At 39.2% G+C, this 24,757-nt stretch overlaps 1 protein-coding gene across 1 annotated transcript in view; it reads right to left on the bottom strand.

The window, feature by feature from the left end:
• Window positions 1–24,757, bottom strand: part of KCNQ3 (potassium voltage-gated channel subfamily Q member 3) — a 122,997-nt gene that overhangs the window by 97,356 nt on the left and 884 nt on the right. Inside the window, exons 2-3 of the mRNA XM_072606559.1 lie at window positions 2,691–2,781; window positions 1,309–1,435 (exon numbers count right to left, since the gene is read on the bottom strand). Of these exons, the coding sequence (XP_072462660.1) occupies window positions 1,309–1,435; window positions 2,691–2,781 (218 nt within the window). The remainder of the gene's footprint in view (window positions 1–1,308; window positions 1,436–2,690; window positions 2,782–24,757) is intronic.

Below are 24,757 nucleotides of genomic sequence, written 5' to 3'. Positions count from 1 at the left end.
CATTTCAGAGGGAAGTAGTGTTATATAATAAAAGGAGAGGTAGGCTTAGAATCATTGTGAGAAGGTCATCAGAGGTTATCTAGTCCAATTCATAACTAAGAATGAAGTCCTCCTATGGTAATTCCAATGAGTAGTTAGCCAGCCTCCACTTGAAGATTTCTAGTGCTGGGTAAACAGTGTGTATGCCCAAAAGGCAACCAAATTTTGCATACCTTTTGATCCAGTGATACCATGACTAAGTATGTATCTCAAAGTGATCATGAAAAAAGGGAAAAGAACCTCCCTGTGTAAAATATTTATATCAGCTCTTTTTGTGGTTACAAAAAACTGGAAATTGAGGGGATGCTTATCAATTGGGAAATGGATGAATAAGCTATATGGTATATGAATGTAATGGAATACTATTGTGCAATAAGAAACGATGAGCAGAAAAACCTTGAAAGACTTACATGAACTGATGCTGAGCGAAGTGAAGAACCAGCAGAACATTGTACACAGGAACAATAACGTTGTATGATAATCAACTATGATAGACTTAGCTTTTCTCAGCAATATAATGATCCAAGACAGTTACAGAGGACTTATGATGCTGTCCACATCCAGTTAAAGAACTGATGGACTCTAAATGCAGATCAAAGCATACTATGTCTACTTACTATATTTTTTTTTCCTTTTTTTCCCCTTTTAGTCTGTTTCTTCTTTCACAACTGTGACTAATATGGAAATGTTTTACATGGTTACATATATGTGTATGTGTGTGTATCTATCCATAAAACCTATATCAAACTGTTTACCATTTTAAGAAAAGGGAAGGGAAGGAGAAAAATTTGGAACCTCAAATCTTATAAAAATGAATGCTAAAAATTGTCTTTACATATAATTGGGGAAAATACTATTAAAAGAAAGTATAGGAGTTTGATTTAATGGAAACAAAACACAAGAAAAGTCAAAAGACTAGGTTTGAAACCTAGTTCTGCCACTTATTAGCTACGTTACGTAGGTCAAACTACTCTACCTCTGAGTCTCAGTTCCCTTAATTGTAAAATGGGGGGAAGTAATACTTGGACTACTTAGCTTATTGGGTTATTGGCTTATTCTTCTTATAAGAAGAGTGCTATGTAAATCTGAACTACCCCTATTATCACTGCTGCAGGGAAAGAGATGCTAGGATTTCCTCTCATCAGACTCTCAAATGGTTTCTCAAATGAATGATGTTTTATTTAGGTCATCACTTTTCAAGATGGGAAAATTTCTCTTCTGTTCCCCAAAGCAAAACAAGAGGAACATTTTGAGCCCCTCAGTGCTTACCGAGCATACACAATGGCTTCCTTGCAAACTTCAGTCTCCCCCTCCATCCTTTGTACCTGCAGCAACATCCTGCAGCCCAGATCCTCAACGCAAACTCAGCTCCAAAGATGAAAATAGCAAATGTTTCCTGCATTCAAGAACAGAAAGACTTGATTAACTAAAACCCAGTTAGTCAAAACCTACAAGTCGATTTTTTTCTGTTAAGTGGCACTAGGGTTTGAAGGGCTACCACCTCAATTTTAATGTCTCTAATGTAATTGTTTAGCCTAGCAAAGCAATTAATTCTTTTTACATGGACTCCTCTGTTTTTGTTTTGTCAGATAATTAAAAAAAATTTTTTAATGTACTCAGAACCTACAAATTACAATAGTTAAATAAACAAATCATCTAACTGAGAAAAGAAATCAGCACAGACAGTTTCCTAATCTATAGGTAGTTAAATTAGAAGTCATCAGCAGAACAGTAGCTATGACATACCACATATGAACATAGAATGGTTCTGATATTCCTCCAGTCTCTTCAGGATAATGCTGAAGATTCCATTTTCTTGTTACAACTCCAGTGAGATCCCTTTCAGCTCTCTTTCCCTCTCTTTCCACTCCACTACTCCAGACCAATGAACTAATATTTGTTGACTACCTACTAGGTGTCAGATCCTTTCTTTCTCCCTACCTGATTGTGTCTCTCCCTTTTTCACTTCCCTCTTCCTTCTTTCTGTATCTTACCTTAATAACAGTGGAAAGTAGCACTAACATTTCCTGACTTTTATATAAGTACATTTGCAAAGTACTCTGTACACTGTGCCTCATTCAGGGGCTGCAGGGTCCTGAAAATGCCTAATGAAAGAGGAAAGGTATATGGGAATACTTTTCTTCTGGAAACACTACCATTCTTGACATTTCTTTCTTTTACTAGCCACTTCAAGAGGCATATTATATCATCATTCTATCCAGACTTTTATCTCCCTAATTTTGTAATAGGTAATCCTCAGCTTCTCTCTAAAGTGACTTCCTTATAGAATTGTACAAAGATAGTTTATTCTGATGCAACTTTTATAGATCCAACATAATTGTAATATGATGAAAGAATGATGATTTTTAGACTTCCCCTCTCCAAAAAAGCCATTACAGATTGGAATGGGCCACTATCCTGCTTTCTATTAAGATCCTTGGCTTATTTCTGACTTCTAGCCACTCCAAGAACATTAATCTCTGTTTTTTTTTAAGTCTTGAACCTAAACTTCTTGCCAGCCTACTACCAATCCTGAAGACCCTATGACTAACCTGATCTTCATCCTGGCATAGCAACAACCCTAAATTCAACAACAGGTAGGTGCCCCACATCATAACAACAGGTTAGGGTTAGCAGAGCCTTTAGCTTACCAATAATAGCAGCCAATCTCCTGAAACAGTCTCGTACTCCTTGAATGTAGTCAGTACTGCCAAGATTAAGCACCCCAGAACGATTAGAAACCTAGAAGGAAGAGAATAGATATAAAAAAAGGCTCAGCCTTTCTGCATCTGCAACCATTTGCTCTTTAATTCTTACGCTGACCATAGGATGATCATTGAGAATTGATATAACTTTCAAGGGAGACAGCCTTTAAACCCCTTCTCAAAAAGATCATCCTCACGTAAAAAGAATTCTACCCTTTCCAGGTAATGTATTGCATTTTTACAATCCACCTAGTCTGGGAAATTTTCCCCAGGGTCTTGCTCAAAGGGCTCCTCCTACAATTAAAGATCATTATCTTTGATTGGCCCTGTGGAACAGCTGAGAAAAATGATTCCTTACTGAGAAGGATTTGGTTCAATGGTTAGCACTAGGAGCCTGCTAAGAGGCTAGTAGAGTGGACATGCAATGGCTCACTGAAGATTCAATAGGGAGGAGATATTATGAAGTGTTAAGGCTCTCTGACCCTCACTTCTCTGTGATCTGGTTGGCCCTACTCTTTTCCCACCCATCTATCTTGCTCTGTTACCAGGTTTTCCCTTTCATCTTTCTGACTCAAACCTCTAGTTATATTTGATAGAGTTGTTGAGATCAAATGAAGAAATCTATGGAAGTGCTTTGATAACTTTAAAGCGTTCTCTCTTTCTCTCTCTCTCTCTCTCTCTCTCTCTCTCTCTCTCTCTCTCTCCATAAAAACACACACACACATACACACACACATACAAACACACACACACACACACACACACACACATATATATATATATATATATATATATATATATATATACACACTCATACATACATACATACATACACACATATGTTGGTTTCCATAATTCTCATCCTCATCATTGGCTTAACAAATCTCATTCAACTTGAGAGCCCATAACTTTGTTTAAGTAGCCAGAATCTAAGAGTTTCTAGAAACTTAGGGGCCTTAGAGGGCTTCGTCTAATTTATTTCCTATACTGCTAATGAATCCCCTCTTCAACACACCTATCAAGTGATTATCTAGCTTCAGCGATTACTGAATTCCGTGCCAATCCCTTGATCATATCATTCCTCCCTTCCTTATTGCCTAAAGGTCCAATTAGCGAAGCATTCCCAGGGTAGCACATTTCATATTTTCCTACTTCTAATTACTAGGTAAAAAGGCACTGTAGTATAATGGTTAGAGTTCCTGGAACATATTGACTGTGTGACCTTGAGCAAGTCACTTAAATACTCAGTACTCAAGACAGAAAAGATTGCAGAGAAGCTGCTGCTCTGTGTTGGTAAAGGAAGTTTTCTTATCCAGGAGTCCCCTAACCCAATGAAATCACAGGCCTATTCATTATCCCTATGTCTGTTATTAGAAGGTTCTTCTTTATATTAAGTCAAAACGCTATTTTTATTGAAAATTCCACAAAGTTGTGCCCTTAAGGTGAAGCAGAAAAAGTCTAATCTGTCTTCCACAAAACAACTTATATGTATATACACACACGTATATAAACTATGATTCTTAAAAATCCACAGTTGCTGCCATCTACTCTGATTTCTACATGTTTTCTCTCCCATTGCATGGAAAGCCCTTTGAGAACAGGGCCTTGTTTTTGCCTTTCTTTGTATTTCCAGAACACTGCCTAGTATACGCTAAATACTTAATTTGCTGATTTAACAATTTCTTTGTTGACCTTCCTATGTCCTAGCTTCATCTTGGTCTTCTCTGGACAAGCTCCAGCATTCTAACTTCCTGTCTAAAATGCATCACTCAGGACTGGACCCAACATTTGCATCCGCTGACTTCATGCCCAGAAGTTTAGTTTCTACCTAGGTTTGGTGATTTGACTTGGTGTTCTTGGCTGATTTGTGTCCGGGATTCTACAAACCCTGATGCAGTGGTTCAGGAAAAAGACCTTTAATGTGCAGTGCTATGTTCTTAATGGGGGGAGCAGGAGATGAGTTTCTTACTGAAGCTTAGAGGGCATCTAGAATGTGAGGAAACTGCTCATGTAGCTTCCTTGGATCTCATGGACTGGTTCATAGTCTAACATTCATTAGAATGAATTCATAGAGTAAAATGCCAGCACCTACCACCAGCACTGCCTGTGGCAAGTAGCACCATCTGAGCAAACAACCTATCATGCACCTTCCTTTTAATTTTATGATTTACAAAATGATAACCAAAGCAATGAAGTGAATGGAATCTGAGAGTAGGATGGAGCTTCAGAGGTCATCCAGCCCAATCTACTGGATCAGGGCCCATGCTGAAGCCTTGGGGTGGCTCTCTTCCACAAAGCTACTAGCAGGGAGGGTAGCACCAGGATTTTTACTTGTCCTGTGATGAGGCATTCATTACATTCTAAGATTTGGACGTGACTAAAAAAGTAACTAAAGAACAATACCAATAACAGGGCAGTCCATGTTTAGACAACTCTAGGTGTTAAGAAGCTCCTCCTGAAGATGGCGGAGTAGAAAGATGCACATACACATAGCTCCGAACCCACAACCCACAGAATGACTAGAGGGGACCAACCCACGGTGAATTCTGCACCCAGACGCCACGGAATATTGGAGCGAGGGAGATTTCTGTTCCGGAGAGACCTGCAAACCTCTCGTGGGGGGTCCTTCGCGCTGTGGACTGGGCGCCGGGTCTGGGAGCTGAGTGCAGCCCTGCAGCGGCCGCGACACCGTGAGGAAAAGATCCGAACGGGCTACGGGGACGGGATCTCCAGCGGCCACGAGGGTCCCTCCACCCACAGAGGGACCTGCAAACCTATCGCAAAAGGTCTGTCGCGCTGCAGACACGGAGCCCAGCCCGGACCTGCGGTGGCCGTGGCTCCAAGAGGTACAGATCCGAGCAGGCTTTAGGGACGGGATCTCCAGTGGAGGCACAAGCCCCCCCACCCACAGGTGACGAGGGGTGGTGGGAGAGTCTCTTTGGCAGGTCGAGAGGGGAGTGGGGTGCCCCCATGGCTCGGGCCCCCCCAGGAGATAGAAGCTGAGAGGTGGTTGCAGACAGGGGCTCCCCAAGCTGGCGGGAGCCTGGATCCATTGTGGAAGGTCTGTACATAAACCCCCTGAGGGAACTGAGCCTGAGAGGTGGCCCTGCCCCGACCTGACCATCTGAACTTAATTCTCACACTGAATAGCAGCCCTGCCCCCGCCAAAAACCCTAAGGCGGGAAGCAGCATTTGAATCTCAGTCCCCAAACGCTGGCTGGGAGAACTAGGAGGCGAGGTGGGTGTGAGGAGAATATTCAGAGGTCAAGCCACTGGCTGGGGAGAATGCCCAGAAAAGGGAAAAGAAATAAAACTATTGAAGGGTACTTTCTTGGAGAAAAGACACCTCCTCCCTTCCTTTCTGACGAGGAAGAACAATGCTTACCATCAGGCAAAGACACAGAAATCAAGAATTCTGTGTCCCAGCCCACCCAGTGGGCTCAGGCCATGGAAGAACTCAAAAAGAATTTTGAAAGTCAAGTTGGAGAGGTGGAGGAAAAACTGGGAAGAGAAATGAGAAAGATGAAAGAAAAGCATGAACAGCAGATCAGCTCCCTGCTAAAGGAGAACCAAAAAAATGTTGAAGAAATTAACACCTTGAAAACTAGCCTAACTCAATTGGCAAAAGAGGTTCAAAAAGCCAATGAGGAGAAGAATGCTTTCAAAAGCAGAATTAGCCAAATGGAAAAGGAGATTCAAAAGCTCACTGAAGAAAATAGATCTTTCAAAACTGGAATGGTACAGATGGACACTAAGGACTTTATGAGAAAGACAGATATCACAGAACATAGCGTGGAGATTCGAAAAATGGAAGATAATGTGAAATATCTTATTGGAAAAGCAACTGACCTGGAAAATAGAATCAGGAGAGACAATGTAAAAATTCTGGGACTACCTGAAAACCATGATCAAGAGAAGAGCCTAGACATCATCTTCCATGAAATTATCAAGGAAAACTGCCCTGAGATTTTAGAACCAGAGGGCAAAATAAATATTCAAGGAATCCGCAGAACACTGCATGAAAGGGATCCAAAAAGAGAAACTCCTAGGAACATTGTGGCCAAATTCCAGAACTCCCAGGTGAAAGAGAAAATATTGCAAGCAGCTAGAAAGAAACAATTCAAGTATTGTGGAAATACAATCAGGATAACAGAAGATCTAGCAGCCTCTACATTAAGGGATCGAAGGGCATGGAATAGGATATTCCAGAAGTCAAAGGAACTAGGACTAAAACCAAGAATCACCTACCCAGCAAAACTGAGTATAATACTTCAGGAGAAAAAATGGTCTTTCAATGAAATAGAGGATTTTCAAATTTTCTTGATGAAAAGACCAGAGCTGAAAAGAAAATTTGACTTTCTAACACAAGAATGAAGAGAACCATGAAAAGGTGAACAGCAAAGAGAAGTCATAAGGGACTTACTAGAGTTGAACTGTTTACATTCCTACATGGAAAGACAATATTTGTAACTCTTGAAACATTTCAGTATCTGGGTACTGGGTGGGAGTACACACACACACACACATGCACACACGCACACATACATAGAGACAGAGTGCACAGAGTGAATTGAAGAGGATGGGATCATATCTTAAAAAAAAAATGAAATCAAGCAGTGAGAGAGAAATATTGGGAGGACAAAGGGAGAAGTTGAATGGGGCAAATTATCTCTCATAAAAGAGGCAAGCAAAAGACTTATTAGTGGAGGGATAAAGAGGGGAGGCAAGAGAAAAACATGAAGTCTATTCTCATCACATTCCACTAAAGGAAAGAATAAAATGCACACTCATTTTGATAGGAAAACCTATCTCATAATACAGGAGAGTGGGGGACAGGGGCACAAGCAGGGTGGGGGGGAGGATGGAGGGGAGGGCATGGGGAGGAGAATGCAATCCGAGGTCGACACTCATGGGGAGGGAAAGGATCATAAGAGAATAGAAGTAATGGGGGTCAGGATAGGATGGAGGGAAATATAATTAGTCCTATACAACACAACTAGTATGGAAATCTTTTGCAAAACTACACAGATTTGGCCTATATTGAATTGCTTGTCTTCCAATAGGAAGGGGTGGGGAGGGAGGGAGCTAAAGAAGTTGGAACTCAAAGTGTTACGATCAAATGTAATGTTCTTACCACTAGGAAATAAGAAATACAGGTTAAGGGGTCAAGAAAGCTATCTGGCCCTACAGGACAAAAGAGAAGACTGGAGATAAGGGCAGAGAGGGAGGATAGAAGAGAGAGCAGATTGGTCACAGGGGCAATTAGAATGCTTGGGTTTGGGGGGGGGAGGGGATAAAAGGGGAGAAAATTTGTAACCCAAAATGTTGTGAAAATAAATGTTAAAAGTTAAATAAAAAAAAAAAAAAGCTCCTCCTTATAACCATTCTAAATTTGCTTCTCTCTAAATCCCACCCACTGCTCCAATTTTGCCTTCTGGGACTAAACAGATCAAACTAATCCTTTCTTACATGACATTTCTTCATATGTATGTATGTAATGTATGTGTGTGTAGATAGATGTAAATACATAAATATGAAGAGACACATAAACATATACACATGCATATTTATACATAAATTATATATTCTATACACACATGTTAATATGTATATATATATGCCATGTATACATATCATCCTCAGGTCAGGTTCAATACTCCAAGTTCCTTCAGCTTATCTAGACATAGCATTGCCTCCAATCAGCCTCCTCCCATTCTAATTGGCTTCCCCTGGAATTTCTCTAATTTATCAATGTCTTTAATACACAATTAGGTCTAGAACTGAATACAAAAATCCAGTAACTGTTATCTGAGCAGAACAGAATACAGAGACACTATTATCACTTTGGGACACTGTATCTACTAACGAAGTATAACATTATATTAGCGGCTTTACTTGCCATGTCACACAATTGACTCATATTAAGTTTACATTTCATTAAAACCCAAGGAATATTTTCATTTATAGGTTATCTTTCTATGTCTCCCTTGTTCTATATTGGGAGTTTTTGTTTTTTTTTTTTAACTCAAGCATAAGATTTTACATTTTCCATATTCACTTTCATCTAATTAGATCTGATCTTTTCTTCTAGACCACTGAGAGAATTGTGGATCCTGAGTTGGTTGCCCAAGATATCTTTTTTCCCAGCAACATGTTATCCATAAATTTGATAAGTATGCCATCTATGCCTTTAATTAAAGTCAATGATTGAAATGTGCAGAAAAGAATCAAAGGCAGATTCCTTGAGATCTTCCTCTAACTTGATAGTGAACAACACCCCTTTGGATCCATTCATTCACCCAGATTCCGATCTACACCATCATGCCATCATATAGCCCACATCTATCCATGGCAGCTTTGCCAAATGCTTTGTTAAATTCCAGGTATGTTATATTCATTGTACTCCCCTAATCATTTTACTCCCCTGGTGCTTTTTGCTTAAAAATTGAATTTTGAAAACAGACATTCAAACCCCTCTACAACTGGCTGCCACTCTACCTTTCTAAACTTATCCCATAATATTCCTATCCATGTGTCCTATGCCCCAATACAATTGACTCATCACTGTCCTCCAAATACATCCTGCATTATCTTGCTTACATACCTTGGTTCATATTATTTCCTTCTGTAATGGTAATTTAAATGAGAAGATCTTTGCCATTTATTAATAGGCCCATGTGACCTGCCTGGGTCATATGTGAACCTGAGCCACATGAGTCTGAGTCCCATGGAGCTGGCAGGAGTTTGCTGAATGGATGGAATAGGAAGAGGCAGAGCTAGAGCAGAACTGAGGAGAAGTTAGTGAGAGAGCAGTCAGAACTGAAGGGTGCATGCAAGCCCGAAGCTGGTTGTAAATTTGAGCAGGGAATTTTGTTTAAGGGAGTCTGCTTATGATTTGTTTAAGGGATCTGGTTTGTGGGAAGCCTAGCAGGGGAAGGCTTGGGGCTGGTGTTGTTCTCTGCATTGTTATTATGTATAGATTATTGTTGCTATGATGGATTTGGCTTTCTGGTGACTGAATGGATGTTTTGGTTCTGTCTCGTGGTATTCTGGAATTCAGAATTGCATGGGGATATTCATGGCCTCTTTAGGTGCTGTGAATATCACATTGGAGCTACACTTTTTCTTGGAATAACTTGCTCTCAGTCTCATCAATGTTTCTGCTCATTGAAATCCTACCCATTCTACAAGGACCAATTCAAATTCCATCCCTTCTGTGAAACCTTCCCTAATTCTCCAAAATCAGCAATAATTTTCTTTCAAGAGCTTTACAAAATATTTGGTTTAAGCATTTCTGATGTACTTACTGTATATTATACTTCTTTGTGTATATATCATATCATACTGTCAGATTGTATACTCCAAGAAAACAAAAATGCTAGCTTATTTAATTTTTACAGCTACCGTATGATGAAGCACAAAATAAGCACTTAATGAATATTTGTTAAAAATGAAGTTAAAGGTTGTTAGAAAAGTCACATTCTCTGAAAATATCTTTCCCCAGTCTGCTGAAGTTTCACCATTTGAAAGTCACTCCTTTGTGTTAACAGTTTATTTTCCCCTCTCATTGTCTTTAAAAATGAAAAAAGTCAAGAAAAGTAATACAGTAAGTCCTTAATATCAAAGCTTAGTAGATATTTTCTTTCTCAGACAGAAGGAACCTGAACAGTAAAACTAGGTGAAAAGGACATAGGACTTAGAGTCAGAAAAACGATATCTAAGTTCCACGTAATCATTCACCTACTATTTATGTGACTTAGAGCCAATTGCTTGAACTATCCTAGTTTCCCTATCTGTAAAACAAGGATAACACTACCTGCCCTGTTGTTGTGCAGTCCAAGAGGAAATTTAACTGGTTCAGACGTTCTTGGAATATATGCACTTTAGTAAATATTTCAGTACAATTGGTTTCCTTTACAATCCTGTGCATTTTATTTTATTTTTTGCATTCAAAAGCATTACTGTGAAATATTCTGTCCATAGACTTCAGCAGATGTCCATAGGGGTAAGGCACACATGACACACATACGCACACACACAAAAGTGAAAGACCTCTGGACTCTGAACATATTCTGTTTTAAGATCCTTTCCAAGTCTGGTATTGTATGGTCTTTGGTGTCTTCCACCTCTAACATTCTGTGTTCTGCATTCTAACAGTTTATGTTGTCGGGTTGCTTCTAACTCTAAAAGTGAAATAATCCTATGATAATTTGTTTCGTTCTTTCCTTCTATTGCTGTGGACAACACAGGACCAAATAATCAAATGCCGTGTACCTCGCTCTCCAATCTACATGGAATACTGTGAATGTGTCTTTAGCCAGAAGGGGGAAGCAAAACACTGCATGCCAGTATTTTTCAGGCTCAGGAACCAACTAATCCATATCCCTTATTTTCCTCTCTGACAACGAATTCCACTCCTTTCCCCAAAATAATTTGAATTCCTAAGCAGCCCCCAGAGTTTACTGTATGAGATTGGACAAACAATGATAAAATGATGATACTTCCTTCTAAGACATTCATCTAAAATGCTAAGATCATCAAGAAAGTCCTCTCAGCCTAGAAAGAGGAATGAGAGGGGAGGAGGGGGGAAGTCCTTGGGTTTCTTCCACATTTTAATTCACTGCTAAAATATGCACAATTTTTGTAAGTTTTTTTTGAGATGTCACCTTGTTAGCTGATGTCATTCCTACATGTTTAAAATGGGTGACCCCTTCTATGACAGATTTCATCCACTTCATTTCCTTCTTTCAGTTTTTCTGACATTCATCATTCTTTCTTGGCCTCCTTTGTACTCTTCATTCTCTAGTGCTCTCCCCCCAACTCCTCCCCTTTCCCTTCCCTCCTTTCTCTCTCCTTATTCAGCCTTGTCCTCTCCCTCCTTGGACCTTTTATCTCCTTCCTCTTCCCAGGATCTATTGATGAAAGCAAGCAAAAGGTTGTGGCTCAGAATCTTTTGAGGGAGAATGGGAGACGTACCTAGGGCACAGAAGCAAGGGCTTTGCTCCAAGACAAATAATTTAGAAGACACCTTTCTGGGTGTACTTCCTGTCCAAAGTAGTTTCAGCCATAGCTGATCTCATTCCCCAAGCCCTCCATCTCCTCAGCTATCCCAGGCAGTCATGGTAGACTCTCCCCTTCCCCCATAGGTGCCCATCCCTTCCCTCTCCCAGTATCAGGCAGCTTTCCTAGCAACAGACAGCATCTTCCCCTTCAGCCCATCTTATCCACTGCTGTTGCTCCTCCCCTAGCAACAGCAGAATGGGTTCTTTCCCTCCTCCTCAAATCACATGAGGTGTCCTAGGGTGTGCTGCTTCTCCCAGACCACACCCCACAAGAATGTCTCCTCTTCCCTCTTTTCATTGCAACTTGCCTCAGATGGAATTTCTTTTAGTTATGGCTCAGGGTCTTCGCTGAGCCAGTTTAAATAATAGTTAGCCAATGGCTAGTAATATCTAGCATTCATATAGTGCTTTGACACTTAAAGAGTAGTTCAGGTTATATTTCTTTTAGGATTCTGGGTTTCTCTTTAAAAAATTTGCCAGGAAACACCAACGGTACTTTAGTAGGTGTACTTTATTTTTATAACCTTTAGTTTTTATACTTTTGGGGGTAAAGCAATTAGGGTTAAGTGACTTGCCCAGGGTCACACAGCTAATAGGTTTCTGAGGCTGGACTTGAATTCAAGTCCTCCTGATTCCAGGTCCTGTGCTCTATCCACTGTGCCACCTAGCTGCCTCTGGTAGACATCCTTTAATAGAAAATGTCCTAGTCTTGGGGTCAAAGATCTAATGGGCTCTAGCATTTCCTGTACCACTACCTGGCTAGGTAAAACTTGGCAGGGAACAATTACCTATTTAGGTTTCAGTTCCTTTACCTATTAAAGGAAAGTTTGAATAAGCCTATCTCATAGGATCATAAACTTAGAGCTAGATAGTACTTTAATACCTAAGTTCACTTAGATAGTTTCTGGCAGAGCCAGGATTGGAATCCAGGTGATCTGATTCTAAATCTAGTTCACTGTACAATTTTGCTTCCCATCTGGGATATAGATCCCTTCCAGTTCTAACATTCTATGACTCACCAGGATTTTCCCTATCTTAGGTCCCCATCACTTTCTAAAGGCAGGTAAGGTGGAGTACCAGGCATGGAGACAGGAAGACTCATCTTTCTGAGTGCAAATCTGGCCTCAGATACTCACTAACTGTGTGTCCCTGGGCAAGTCACTTCACCCTGTTTGCCTCAGTTTCCTCACCTGGAAAATGAGCTGAAGAAGAAAATGACAAACCACTCCAGTATTTTTGCCAAGAAAACCCAAATGGGGTCATGAAGAGTTAGACATAACTGAAAACAACTGAACAAAAATAACAACAAACTCTTTCTAAATCAGAGACAAAACTCAGTTCTCATCCACCACATCTATCACCTTTTCCAGCTTCCAGAAAAAAGTGTAGGAGATATAATCAGCTTAAAAGGAAATTAGAGGGATAGTTGTATCTGTATCTACATATATTTATATATCTGTCTCTTTTCTCTTCCTTTTCCTTTCCTTCTCCCTCTTTCCCTCCCTGCTCTGTCTCTTCCATCCTCCCTGCTCCCTACAGAGTTCTCATCTCTTCTGTCACTACCTGACTCAACTGCCAGTGAATATCGGGTCAGTCTGTCACAATAGAAGGACCAATTAAAAACTTTCCTGCCTAGCCTTATGCTGAATGGCAGCTCATGCAGCTAGTAATTTTGATGGAAAGGGGAAGGCGAAGGACTCTTCTTTCCTTACAGTAAACTCCAATTTAGGAACAGTTTGCCCAGAAACAAAGTTCTTTATTATGGGAAGACTTGAAGCACAGAAGGGGACATTCAGAAGGTGGCTTGGAAGACCACCTCTTTGGTAGCCGCATTGGGAGACTTGTCTATCTATAACACTCCTAAGAACTGATTCTCTTTTCTCCACTTAAACACCTTGAGTGCTAAGAAAATCATTATTTACTGAGGAAGTCCCTTCTACTTTTACAGCTCTAATTATTTAAAAAAACAAACCAGATTCTCCCCCATCCCCCACCCCCACCTCCCACGTTGGCTTTGTTTCTTCCAGCTTGTAATTTTTACTAGTCTTTGTTCTGCACTTTGGGGTAAAAAAAATTAAAAACCTAATCCATCTTCTCCATGACATCTTATACATTTGATGAAAATTAATGTATCTCCCACTCTCTACAATTTCTTTCTATACTATACATTAAGAGTATTTTCACTCCTCATCTGTCATGGTCTCCACTCCAGTCATCATGATCAGCTTTGTTGGGGCACCTTTCAACTCATTCACATTCCTCCTGGTATGTGATGACCAGAATAAGAGAGTGGGACTTTCACCTCTCATTCTGGACATGATGCTTTTTTTAATGTAAGTGAAAATCACATTATTTTGGGGGGATGTATATCATTTCTGACTCATGCTCAGCTTGTGGTCCACATAGTCTTTTTAACATGAAATTATTTCTAATTATATCTGACCCATCCTGTACTTAAATGATATTTTGAATCAAAATACAGGATCTTATACTTAGTTCCCATTAAATTTCAATGTAAACTTGTGCTAGTAACTATTTCTGGTTCTGAATAAATACAAAATGTTGGCATCCAGTCTTGCTCTTCAGTAAACTGGAAGGGATTTGATGGGATTTTCTAAGTCTGTTCTTCTCTCCCTTGTTTTACAGTACAGGATCAGAAACAAACCTGGCAGCAATGATATAGAATTCGCCAACCTGCCATCTCTCTCTTTCTACCCTCCTCTTCCCAATGAATAACATTGTAAAAACTGGCACAATTTTCCATTAGCATAGCCACAGACACCGGCTCTTATTTTCAAGGAAGTTATACCATAGGGAGTGACTTCAAGGTAGCAGTAAGGGGCACAAGAGAGTCAGCTTGCTGAAAGAACACTCTCTTCTGTCTGGGTCCCTGACTCTACATGCCAAAGAACCACTGAGGAATGGTGCCTCATTTCCAAATACCTTTTTCTTTTCCTTGCCACCCTCCCTAAAACTCTTGTATTTATAAAGTAGAATCCTAGAAATTTAGACCTGAAAAGGACCTTAGAGTAACTATAATAGATAGGCAGATATGTACGTTTACTTAGTAGAAGGAATTTGCACATTGGGAATTTTCTGCACCAATAAAATTACAATTCTATACACATACACATGCCTTTATTCATAAGATCTTTCCAGTCTTCACAATCTCTGCAATGTTCTGCAATATGTATATCTTTCCTTTTTCTTCTTCCATTCTCTTTCCTTTCTTTCCTTTTCTTTCCTTCCTTTCCCTTCTCTCTCCTCTCTTGTCTTCTTCTTTCCCCCCTTCCATCTTTCCCTTTCTTTCTATTTTCCTCCACCTTCCTTCCCTTCTTCTTTTCTTCCCCTCTCCCTCCCTCCTTCCCTCCCTTCCTCCCCCTCTCCCTCCCTCCTTCCTTCCTTCCTTCCCTCCTTCCTTCCTTCCTTCCTTCCTTCCTTCCTTCCTTCCTTCCTTCCTTCCTTCCTTCCTTCCTTCCTTCCTTTTTTCCTTCATTCCTTCCCTCTCTCTCTCCCTCCAGGTGCTCCCACAAATAACAGCCTATTTTTGGAACTTCAGTTCCATTAATATTCCATGGCTACAAGTCCTAAAACAGTACCCCTTCTGAAGAACTGAGGTTGAGGATCATCCTGAAGGACAATAGAGACAACCTGATGGCCACTAGAGCTTATTACAAAGAATCAGAAGGGAGCGGAAGACCAAATACTATTATCACCCAAAATCTGCTCAAAGAAGCTGGGGTGATCAGGTGGCTCTTCTGGGGATCCTTGCGCTGTCAAGAGAACTCAAGGAAAGTTCCCAGCACGTTAAAGGTGCCCTCTGTGGGGAGTCTGTGGGGGAGCCTTGCATAGCATAGACAAGTGCGGTTGGGTTGTGATCTGCATTACACTGATGACATCACAGATGCATTGGAAGACAGGAATGTGTATGTATGTATATATGTATGTACGTATGTGTATGTATGTATGTGTGTATGTATGTATGTATGTGTAAGGAATACAAACACTAACTGAAGTATGAATTATATGTACGTATATGGACATATGTGTATATATACATATACATATTATACATATGTATACACACACACACAGAATCCAAACCCTAACTGAATTATGAATTCCCTTCCACAGCCACTCCAATAGGAGGGCTCTCTGAGATGAACTTCCTCCTCATCCCTTAAAGAAAAAAACTTCTGAGCCAGTAGGGGAGAGACCATTTCATCAGAATGTGCTGTAGATACCTTAAATTCAACATGTTCAAATGGAACTCATCTGTCCCTCCAAATTCTCCTCACTTCTGCGCTTCCCTATTACAGGGAAAACTTCCCTCTTGCAGGTCCTTATCTGCTGGATGGATCTACCTGCCGCAAATCTCTCCTGACTTCAATCCATCCTCCATTTGACTATAAGTCTGACCATGCTACCTCCCTACTCAGTAGACTCCACTGGTTTCCCACCACCTATAAAATCAAATATATAATTCTAGAACCCCTCCCCTACTCTAGGTGCATGTCTTCTTATACTTTACAGTCTCATCCCCATAGACTCTTAAGTTCAGCCTCTTTCCTGTTCCTCACAGTACTCCATCTTCTGACTCCCCACATTCTCATTAGCTGTACCCCGTGCCTGAAATGTTTTCCCTCCTCATCTCTGTCTCCCTAGCTTCCCTGCTTTCTTCAAGTCATAGTCAAAAATTCCACCTTCTACATGAAGCCTTTCTCAGTCTTCTAGTGTCTTCCCTCTGTCGATTATTTCCTATGTATCCTGCATATATCTCATTTGCACATGATCTCTCCCTTTAGATTGTGAGTACCTTGAGGGCAGGAAATGTCTTTTGTTTTTCTTTGTATTCCTAGCACTTAGCAAAGTGCCTGCCAAATATAGCAGACACTTAACCAAAGCTCACTGATTGACAGACTTTTTCTCCCTATCTGCTGAGTGTGTGGGAACTATGAGAGGTACTCTCTTGAATGCCCCATGGGGGATAGGTACCGGTATCTCTCCCAATCCTTGTATCTATGGTGACTGCTCATACATGGCAGGTAAGAATATTTCCTCATCTGGTTGAGCTTGAGTCAAGGTCCCAGGGATCTTGATCTCTCTTCTGATCCATGTTGAAGAGGGTGTTTCCAGTTACAAACTCTTTGAATGAGAGGGTGATTGTGACCTCAGTTGAAAAAATGAAGTTCAGAGGAGGGATAGTTCTGGTTTGGACATGGAGTTTGGAGTGCAGAGTTTGGAGTCCAGGAGGTTGTTGGTCTTATGGTACTGTGGCTCAGCTGAGATATTAGGATTGTCTATAAAGATTTTAGAATTAGAATTAAGATGATAATTGGACTCAAGGAAGCTGATTAGACTAGCTCAGGTGGCATTGTAGAGGGAGAAGAGGACCCAGGTAGAGCCTTGGGGGACAACCCCTTATAAAGGTCAAGGAGATAGAGGATGAGAAAGTCAAGAACACTGAGGCAAGGAGGAAGAGAACTAGGAGAGAGAAGTGTCAAGTTAAGAAAATATTGAAGAGAGTGTAATAAAGATGCCAAAGGATATAAAGAAGTCAAGAAGAATTAGTATTAACACAAGGCCTTTGGACTTAGCAATGAAAAGAGGTCAATAGAAACCATGGACAAGGCAGTGTCAGTAGAGTGGAAGGAATTGGAAAAAAACTAAAAAGATGATGAGAAAATGGAGTTAATTAAGGGAGACTTCTTTTTAGGAGTTTGGATATGAAAGGGGAAGTTATAGAGGACAATGTTTTGAGGGACTTGAGGGTCAAATGCAGGTAGTTTTTTAAAGGATGGAGGAGTCACGGGTAGTTTGAAAGGAATCACATGGAAAATCAGACAGGAGCAAGGCATGATCTCAGAGACCAGCTCTCAGAAGAGATGGAAACAAGTGGGATCAAGGGTACAAGTAGAGGAGTTGACTGTGGTGAGGAAATGTCTCTCACTAAAAGGGTAAAGATATAAAGGGTTTTTGAATAGAGGATCATGGAAGAAAGGAAGGAAACAAGAATTTATTGAGCATTTACTATGTACTAAGTACTGTGCTAAGTGCTAGAGTTACAAACACAAGTAAAAAGAAAGAAGGTATATGCCCTCAAGGAGCTTATGTTCTATGATATGGGTATAGATCTATATATGCACTAAGGTTATTATCCTTGTGGAAAACGGGAGAGGGGAACAGGTAACCTTTCATGGGCAAAAACAGGCTACATCTTTATGATTTCACAGTTTGTTGAAGAATGTAGAAAATATAAGGTTCCCCAGTGTTTATTATTTGTTAATTTTTAAGAGAGCATTTCTTTCTGAATGGCAAAACTCTCCTTAGATAAAATCATTTAAAAAGATTTGCTATTTTTATATTGTTTTAGAAGAAAAAATGATTTTGCTCACAATGGGCAGCCAGGTGGCACAGTGGATAGAGTACTGAGCCTAGAGTCAGGAAGACTCATCTTCCTGAGTTCAAATCTGGCCTCAGATGCTAACTAGTGGTATCAGCTTGGGCAAGTCACTTACCCCTATTTGCCCCTGTTTCCTCATCTGTAAAATGAACTGGAGAAGAACATGACAAAAACACTCCAGTATCTTGTCCAAGAAAACTCCAAATGGGGTCAAAGAGGATTGGACATGACTGAACAATAGTTCTTCACAGTAACCCTGGGAGACAGACAACTTAAGCACAGTTAGCCCCATATTACAGATGGGAAACAAACAAAAAACCATAAAATTTTAAATAGGTATGTTCAGGCTTTCCTAAACATAGGACATTTTAAAGTTTAATCTGTATTATTAAGTTTCTCCACCACTTCTTATGTCTAGACAATCAATAAAACAACCAAGCCCTGAGCTATGGTATTTGCCAATTTTTGAAGTGTAAATGATCACTTCAGAAATTTAACAGTTGCCTCTGGAACTGATAGAAGGTGGTTCCAGCACCACCCTGTTTTTAAGTGACTTCCTATGCTTATCCAACTATTAAAAGTTAAAGCTAGGGCTCAAACCAATGTTTCCTGGCTCCATCCCTCATTCCACTATACACATCCAACTTTTATTATTTATTCCTATTGTTGTTGCTATCCTTAGTGCTGAATTGATTTATTTGAATCAATTGAATTATAAATACAAAAAGAAACCCAAGCATCATCTATCTCGCTTCTGAAAATTTGCCAACTTAGACTTGGCATTTCAAAATTGGTTTCTTAATTTCTAAATCTCATTCCTACCAGGCAATATGGTAGCTATGTAAACAAGTCTCTGCTCTGAAATCTTTCTTTGGAGTTCCAATTAACAAGAATTAATAAGTATTCAGGCAGGTGGGAGTGGGTCTCATCTACCATGAACACACAATGTTTTATTGGAAGCCAAAAGTTCCTTTCTTAGGAGAGAGCTATCGGGCTTTCCCAGGCAAGTCTCTTCACGCTGCCACCTCATTCAACCCTCCTTGCAAACAATGTGTTCTGACAAAATATATGACAGTCCCATTTGCTCTTCTGCCACCTTCCCAGCTCAATGTGCTTTGTACCCTGTTTTCATTTGACACTTTCAGATAAAGTCAATTCTATCAAATTTCCTGCAGATCACTTTTTTCTTCCCCAGTAGGCTCAAAATGATCCCCATTAATTCTGTCCTGCCGACAGCATGGCAGAGGGGCCAAGAGCAGCAGGAATACGCAGTGGGCAACCCCTCAGGGTTTCATTTTCCTCACATAAAATAATGGGGTTGGTCTATCTGGATAATCTTTAATTTCCTTCCAGCTCCTAACAGACCATTTTCTCTGTTTTAGTGTTCTTTGTTGGTGTAGTGGAAAGTGCATTTTACTTGTAGCTAAGACTTGTGGTTCATCCTCCAGCATTGAAAAGAACAAGTCACTTAACCTCACTGAGGTTCAGTTTCCTTATTTATAAATAAAGCAGGGCTAATATTTATACAACCTACTTCTAAGCTGCTGTAAAGAAAACACTTTGTTAACCTTTGCTATAGATATAGGCAAAGATGAACCTTTAAAAAATAGGATTAAGAATCATAGAACTAAAGCAGAAAGCTATTATTTATATGCGGGGGGGGGGGGACTATGGAGGCTTTTCTAACAAATATATGAGTAAAATAAGGATTATCTCCTTTTCCTGCTGTTACTTGAGAAAATTCTAGGAAGGCTGGCATAGTGATGACAAAAAAATAAAGGCATAAAAGGAAGAGATAAAGCTATATGTATTTGCTGATGACTCCGTGGTTACACTTCATGGTCTCTTAGAAAATCATGGAAAAATAAAAGAAACAGACAGATCATAATTTTACTAATATAGCAGGATTCAAGTCCCACAAATGTCTGTAGCTTTTTGATATATCAGTAACAAAATCCAGAAGAGAATAATACAAAGGAAAATACCATTAAAAATAACTATGAAAGTTCATAAACTAATTGTGAGTAAATCTAATAGGACATATAAAGACCTATATAGACATAATTATAAAATGCTCCTTAAAGAAATAAAGGCTTAAATAACTGGAAGTATGACTAATGCCAATATAACAAAACCACAATGCTACTTAAATTAAGTCACAAATTTAGTGTTAAACCAATAAGAAAAAACCAAAGGGACATTTTGCAGACTTAGACACTTTACTTTTAAATGATTTATAATTGCTTTATTTATAAAGGTAAAAAAAAGAAAAACTCCTGAAATATTATATATGCCAAATAATTGGGGAAAAGATTAAATAAATTGAGGCACATTTATCACTGCATAGTCTAAATTACAAATATTAAGGCTACAGAAAGACTTTGAAGTGATGGAGATGGAAGAAAACAGTAAGATGAAAAATATATACATATCATTATATAGTTAGACTTAATCATAAAATAATTCATTTAGAAGAGGAAGATATCTAGAATCTGAAGGGCAACCAAAAAAAGTAAGGATAAGGGGTAGTAGCACATATAGATTATTGATTATACTATAAAGCAGTTATTGAAACTGTTTGGTGTAAGTTAAGTACAGAAAAATAGATCAGTGGAATGGGTTAGATAAAAAAGAATTATAAATAAGTTCAATAATCCAGGGTTCAATAAACCTGAGAACATGAATTATTCAGGGAAAAAAATTATCTACTTGACAAGGAATTGTTGAGAAAACTGGAAAAGTTTGGCAGAAAAGAAGATTTAGTTCAACAACTTGCACCATATGCCACAATATGCTCAGAATACATATGTAACCTAAATATTAAAGATCGTACTATAAAAACTTAGAAGAAAATCATATGAGATATCTGTTGCAGATGTGGCAGAGGGAGAATTCTTTATAAAACAAGGGATAGATAGAAGCAGAGAAAATGAAAATAGATAATTTTTATTATATTAAATGGAAACACTTTTTCACAAACAACATAAAATGAAACTAGGATAAGAAGGAAAACTGTTTGATGGGAAACAAATCTTTGCTACAATATCTCCACTGAGGTACTGATATCTAAGATGCAAAGGGGATTAAAACAAATATATAAGACCAAAATACAGTTCTCAATGGACAAATCATCATAGGATATGACTAAATGGTTTTCAAAAGAATTCTAAATTATTAACCATAAAAATGATTATTCTATATAGTGATTTAATAATAAGGGATATACAAATCCAAATAACTCAGAGGTTTCAAGTGACATACAGAAAATAGGCAAAGATGAGAAAAGATGGGACTAAAAATGTTGGAAGTGTTGTGAAAGGATAGGCATGATAAGATACTTGATGTAACTGTGAATTGACTCAATCATTTGGAAGGCAATTTGAAACTGTGTGAAGAAAGTGACTAAAATTTCCCTGCCCTTTTAAAGAGAAATCTCACTACTGGGCATATGCTCCAAGTAGGTCAATGATAAAAATAAAGATCCCTTATATTCCAAAATATTTTTAAATCATCTTTTTTGTAGTTGCAAAGCACTGAATGCAAAGCACATGCCCATTGATTGGGAAATGACTAAACAAAATGTGTTATGTAGATGTAAGGGAATGTTACCTGGAAACAGTGAATTAGAGAACCATGGTAAGAATTATCTGAAGTGATGCAAAGTGAAGCAGACCCAGGAAAACAATATACATAATGACTATTACAGCATTAGGCAGTATAAAAGCTAAACATTTCAAATGGAATGTTATGAAATTATATTGATCAAAGTTAGCCTGAAAAAAAGGTTATGGGACTTTATGTTCCTCCCTTTTTCACAAAGTTGTTGGTGGGCATATGTGTGTGTGTGGGGGGGTCTGGGGGCATAGTTATAATGTGGATCATTGTATATAATGTGAAAATATATTAATGTTTGATTTTGGGGCTCTCCTTTTGTTGGTTTCTTTTCTTTTGTTATCTAGCCAGTCAGTCAACAAGCATTTATTCAATGCTTACTGTGTGCCAAGAACTGAATTAAGAACTGGAAATAGAAATACCGGCAAGAAGAAACAGCCCCTATCCTCAAGAAACTTACATTCCAACGAGGAAAGACAATACATCAAAGAGAGTGGAGAAGCAAGGAGGGGAAGGAGAGAAAATACCCATACAGGGCACGTTACTGAAATCTGGAGGGGAAGAAACAGATATTTCCACAAAATAGATTTTCTGGGAGGAGCTAATCAATGAGAGAATGGAGTCATGGGAGAGGAGGCAGTATTCCAGAGTGAGGGAGTCACAGAAGCTTAGGAATGGTAATGAAGCCCAAAAAGTTAGACATTAGAGTGAGGAGATGAATTATTTATAAGGGACTGCTCTCTGGAGTTGAGAAGAGGAAGGCACATATTGGGAAATGATTATGTAAAAATATGAAAGATAAAAAGAAGAAAATTAAAGTTCTATAGAAAAGTAAGACATTATTATTGTTTCAAAGTCTCTTTTTATATTCTGTGGGTTGATCTCATGTACTATCTTCTTCATCAGTCTTTGATCTCTCTAATTGTTAATGATCTCTCTCTCTCTCTCTCTCTCTCTCTCTCTCTCTCTCTCTCTCTCTCTCTCTCTCTCTCTCCTCTCCTCTCCTCTCCTCTCCTTTCCTCTCTCTGTCTCTGTCTGTCTGTGTATCTCTCTCCTTTCCTCCCTACCTTCTAATCATTTTGTCCTATACTTACTCTTTTGTACATGCTATATCTCTTGAGTAGAATGGAAACTCCTTGAGGAAAAGATCTATCTAATTATTTTTTTGGTAGTCCCATCTCTCAGCATAGTTACTTATCCATAACAAATGCTTTGCTGAATTGAATTCCTTTTAGTATGGTCTGGTGACAGACTATCTGTTGACTGAAGTCCAACCTCACTAAGTGTAGGGAGTCTCATTACCAGAAGGTTAACCAGTAGGTGGGGAATTTGCTGGCCATGGCCACAAAGAAAATTACAACATGACCCCTAATCTTCCATTTTTGTAATGAAATACAGGAAAAGTCAAGCAGATGAAGAATGTTTCTGATTCATATTATTATATTATTATTGGCTACCCCATAGAGCTAGCACATCAGTGCATATATCTAAGATGGGTACTGCAGATGGGCAATGAAGTGGAGAATTATCTCCTACAGGGCGTTAGAGACAATATCAGCAGGCAAACTTGGTGGGAAACCTCTCAGACCTTCCTTATATAGGAATGGAAAAGCAGGTTTGCTGTTAGGAAACTGCACACAGTGTTTTTAATGACACTAAACCAGTACTCTTTGAAATATATTTCGATTTTTTTATCTCTTTATCTCTCTACCTACCTACATACATATCATCTATCTGTCATCTGTCCATCCATCCTTGAATCAATCCATCCATCTCTCTATCATCTGTTCATCTATTTATCATCTATCAACCTATTGTCTGTCAATTCATCTGTCCATCCATGTATCTATTTATCCTTCTAGCTATCATGTTTCTATTTGCTTATTTATTTGCCTATTATATATCTATTCATCCCTTCATCAATTTATTTATTTACATTTAATTAAAGAAAAATATTGATACCATTTGTTTTTTCCTGCCTGTGATGTTTCCTGCCTTTTAACCCCCTGGGCCCCAGTTTTTTCATCTGAAAGATGAAAGTGTTGGATGAGATGGATTTTGAAGTCTCTTTCAGCTCTTTCTCTATGATCTATGTTTCTACAATTCTATATTAAAACATTCCCCACATCCTTCTCAAGATCGAGCTCTCCCTTGTGACAAAGAAAAGATCAAAAATATCCAGTGTGATGATTGCATCCAACAATGTATGCAGTACTCTGTTACTCTGTCGCAGTATTTCCATGCATCTTTGATGAGAGAGGGGAGAGAGAGAGAGAGAGAGAGAGAGAGAGAGAGAGAGAGAGAGAGAGAGAGAGAGAGAGAGAGAGAGAGAGAGAGAGGGAGGGAAGGAGGGAGAGAGAGAGAGAGAGAGAGAGAGAGAGAGAGAGAGAGAGAGAGAGAGAGAGAGAGAGAGAGAGGGAGAGAGGGAGAGACGGAGAGATGGAGAGGGGGAGAGGGGGAGAGAGAGAGAGAAGTGACAGAGGTAGTTAAAAAAGATAGGTAACAAAGAGGGTAAAGAAAAGTGATAGAGATAGAGCAAGGGAGTGAGTGAATAAATGCGCGAACTTTATTAAATGGTTAACTGTGTGCCAGCGACTGTACAAAACATGGGAGACACAAACACAAGTAAACACTCAAAGAGTTTACATTCTAATAGGGGAAGAGACTCTATAAAGGGGAATCGGAAGGGAAAAAAAAATAATACCTGAGGGAAAAGACTGGTGCTGGGGAGAAGGTAGACTAAGACAGAGAGTGAATTGAGCCAGGGCTGAAGTTAGCATGGCTGAGGTCTTTTGCAAAATTGTGACAAGGCATGCATTCTTTCCCCTTTTCCCTCTGCTCTCCAGAATTTTCATTGAAAATCTATCTTTTTAACATCAAAACTCTGCCAGTGAGGCCATTAGAATGCAAGTCATGGCATGCCCTTCTCTTGGAAG

The sequence above is a fragment of the Notamacropus eugenii genome, chromosome 4, assembly GCF_028372415.1.
Source record: "Notamacropus eugenii isolate mMacEug1 chromosome 4, mMacEug1.pri_v2, whole genome shotgun sequence".
Classification (NCBI taxonomy): domain Eukaryota; kingdom Metazoa; phylum Chordata; class Mammalia; order Diprotodontia; family Macropodidae; genus Notamacropus; species Notamacropus eugenii.
Note: the sequence above shows the minus strand (reverse complement) of the source record. Positions and strands in the feature narration are given on the sequence as shown.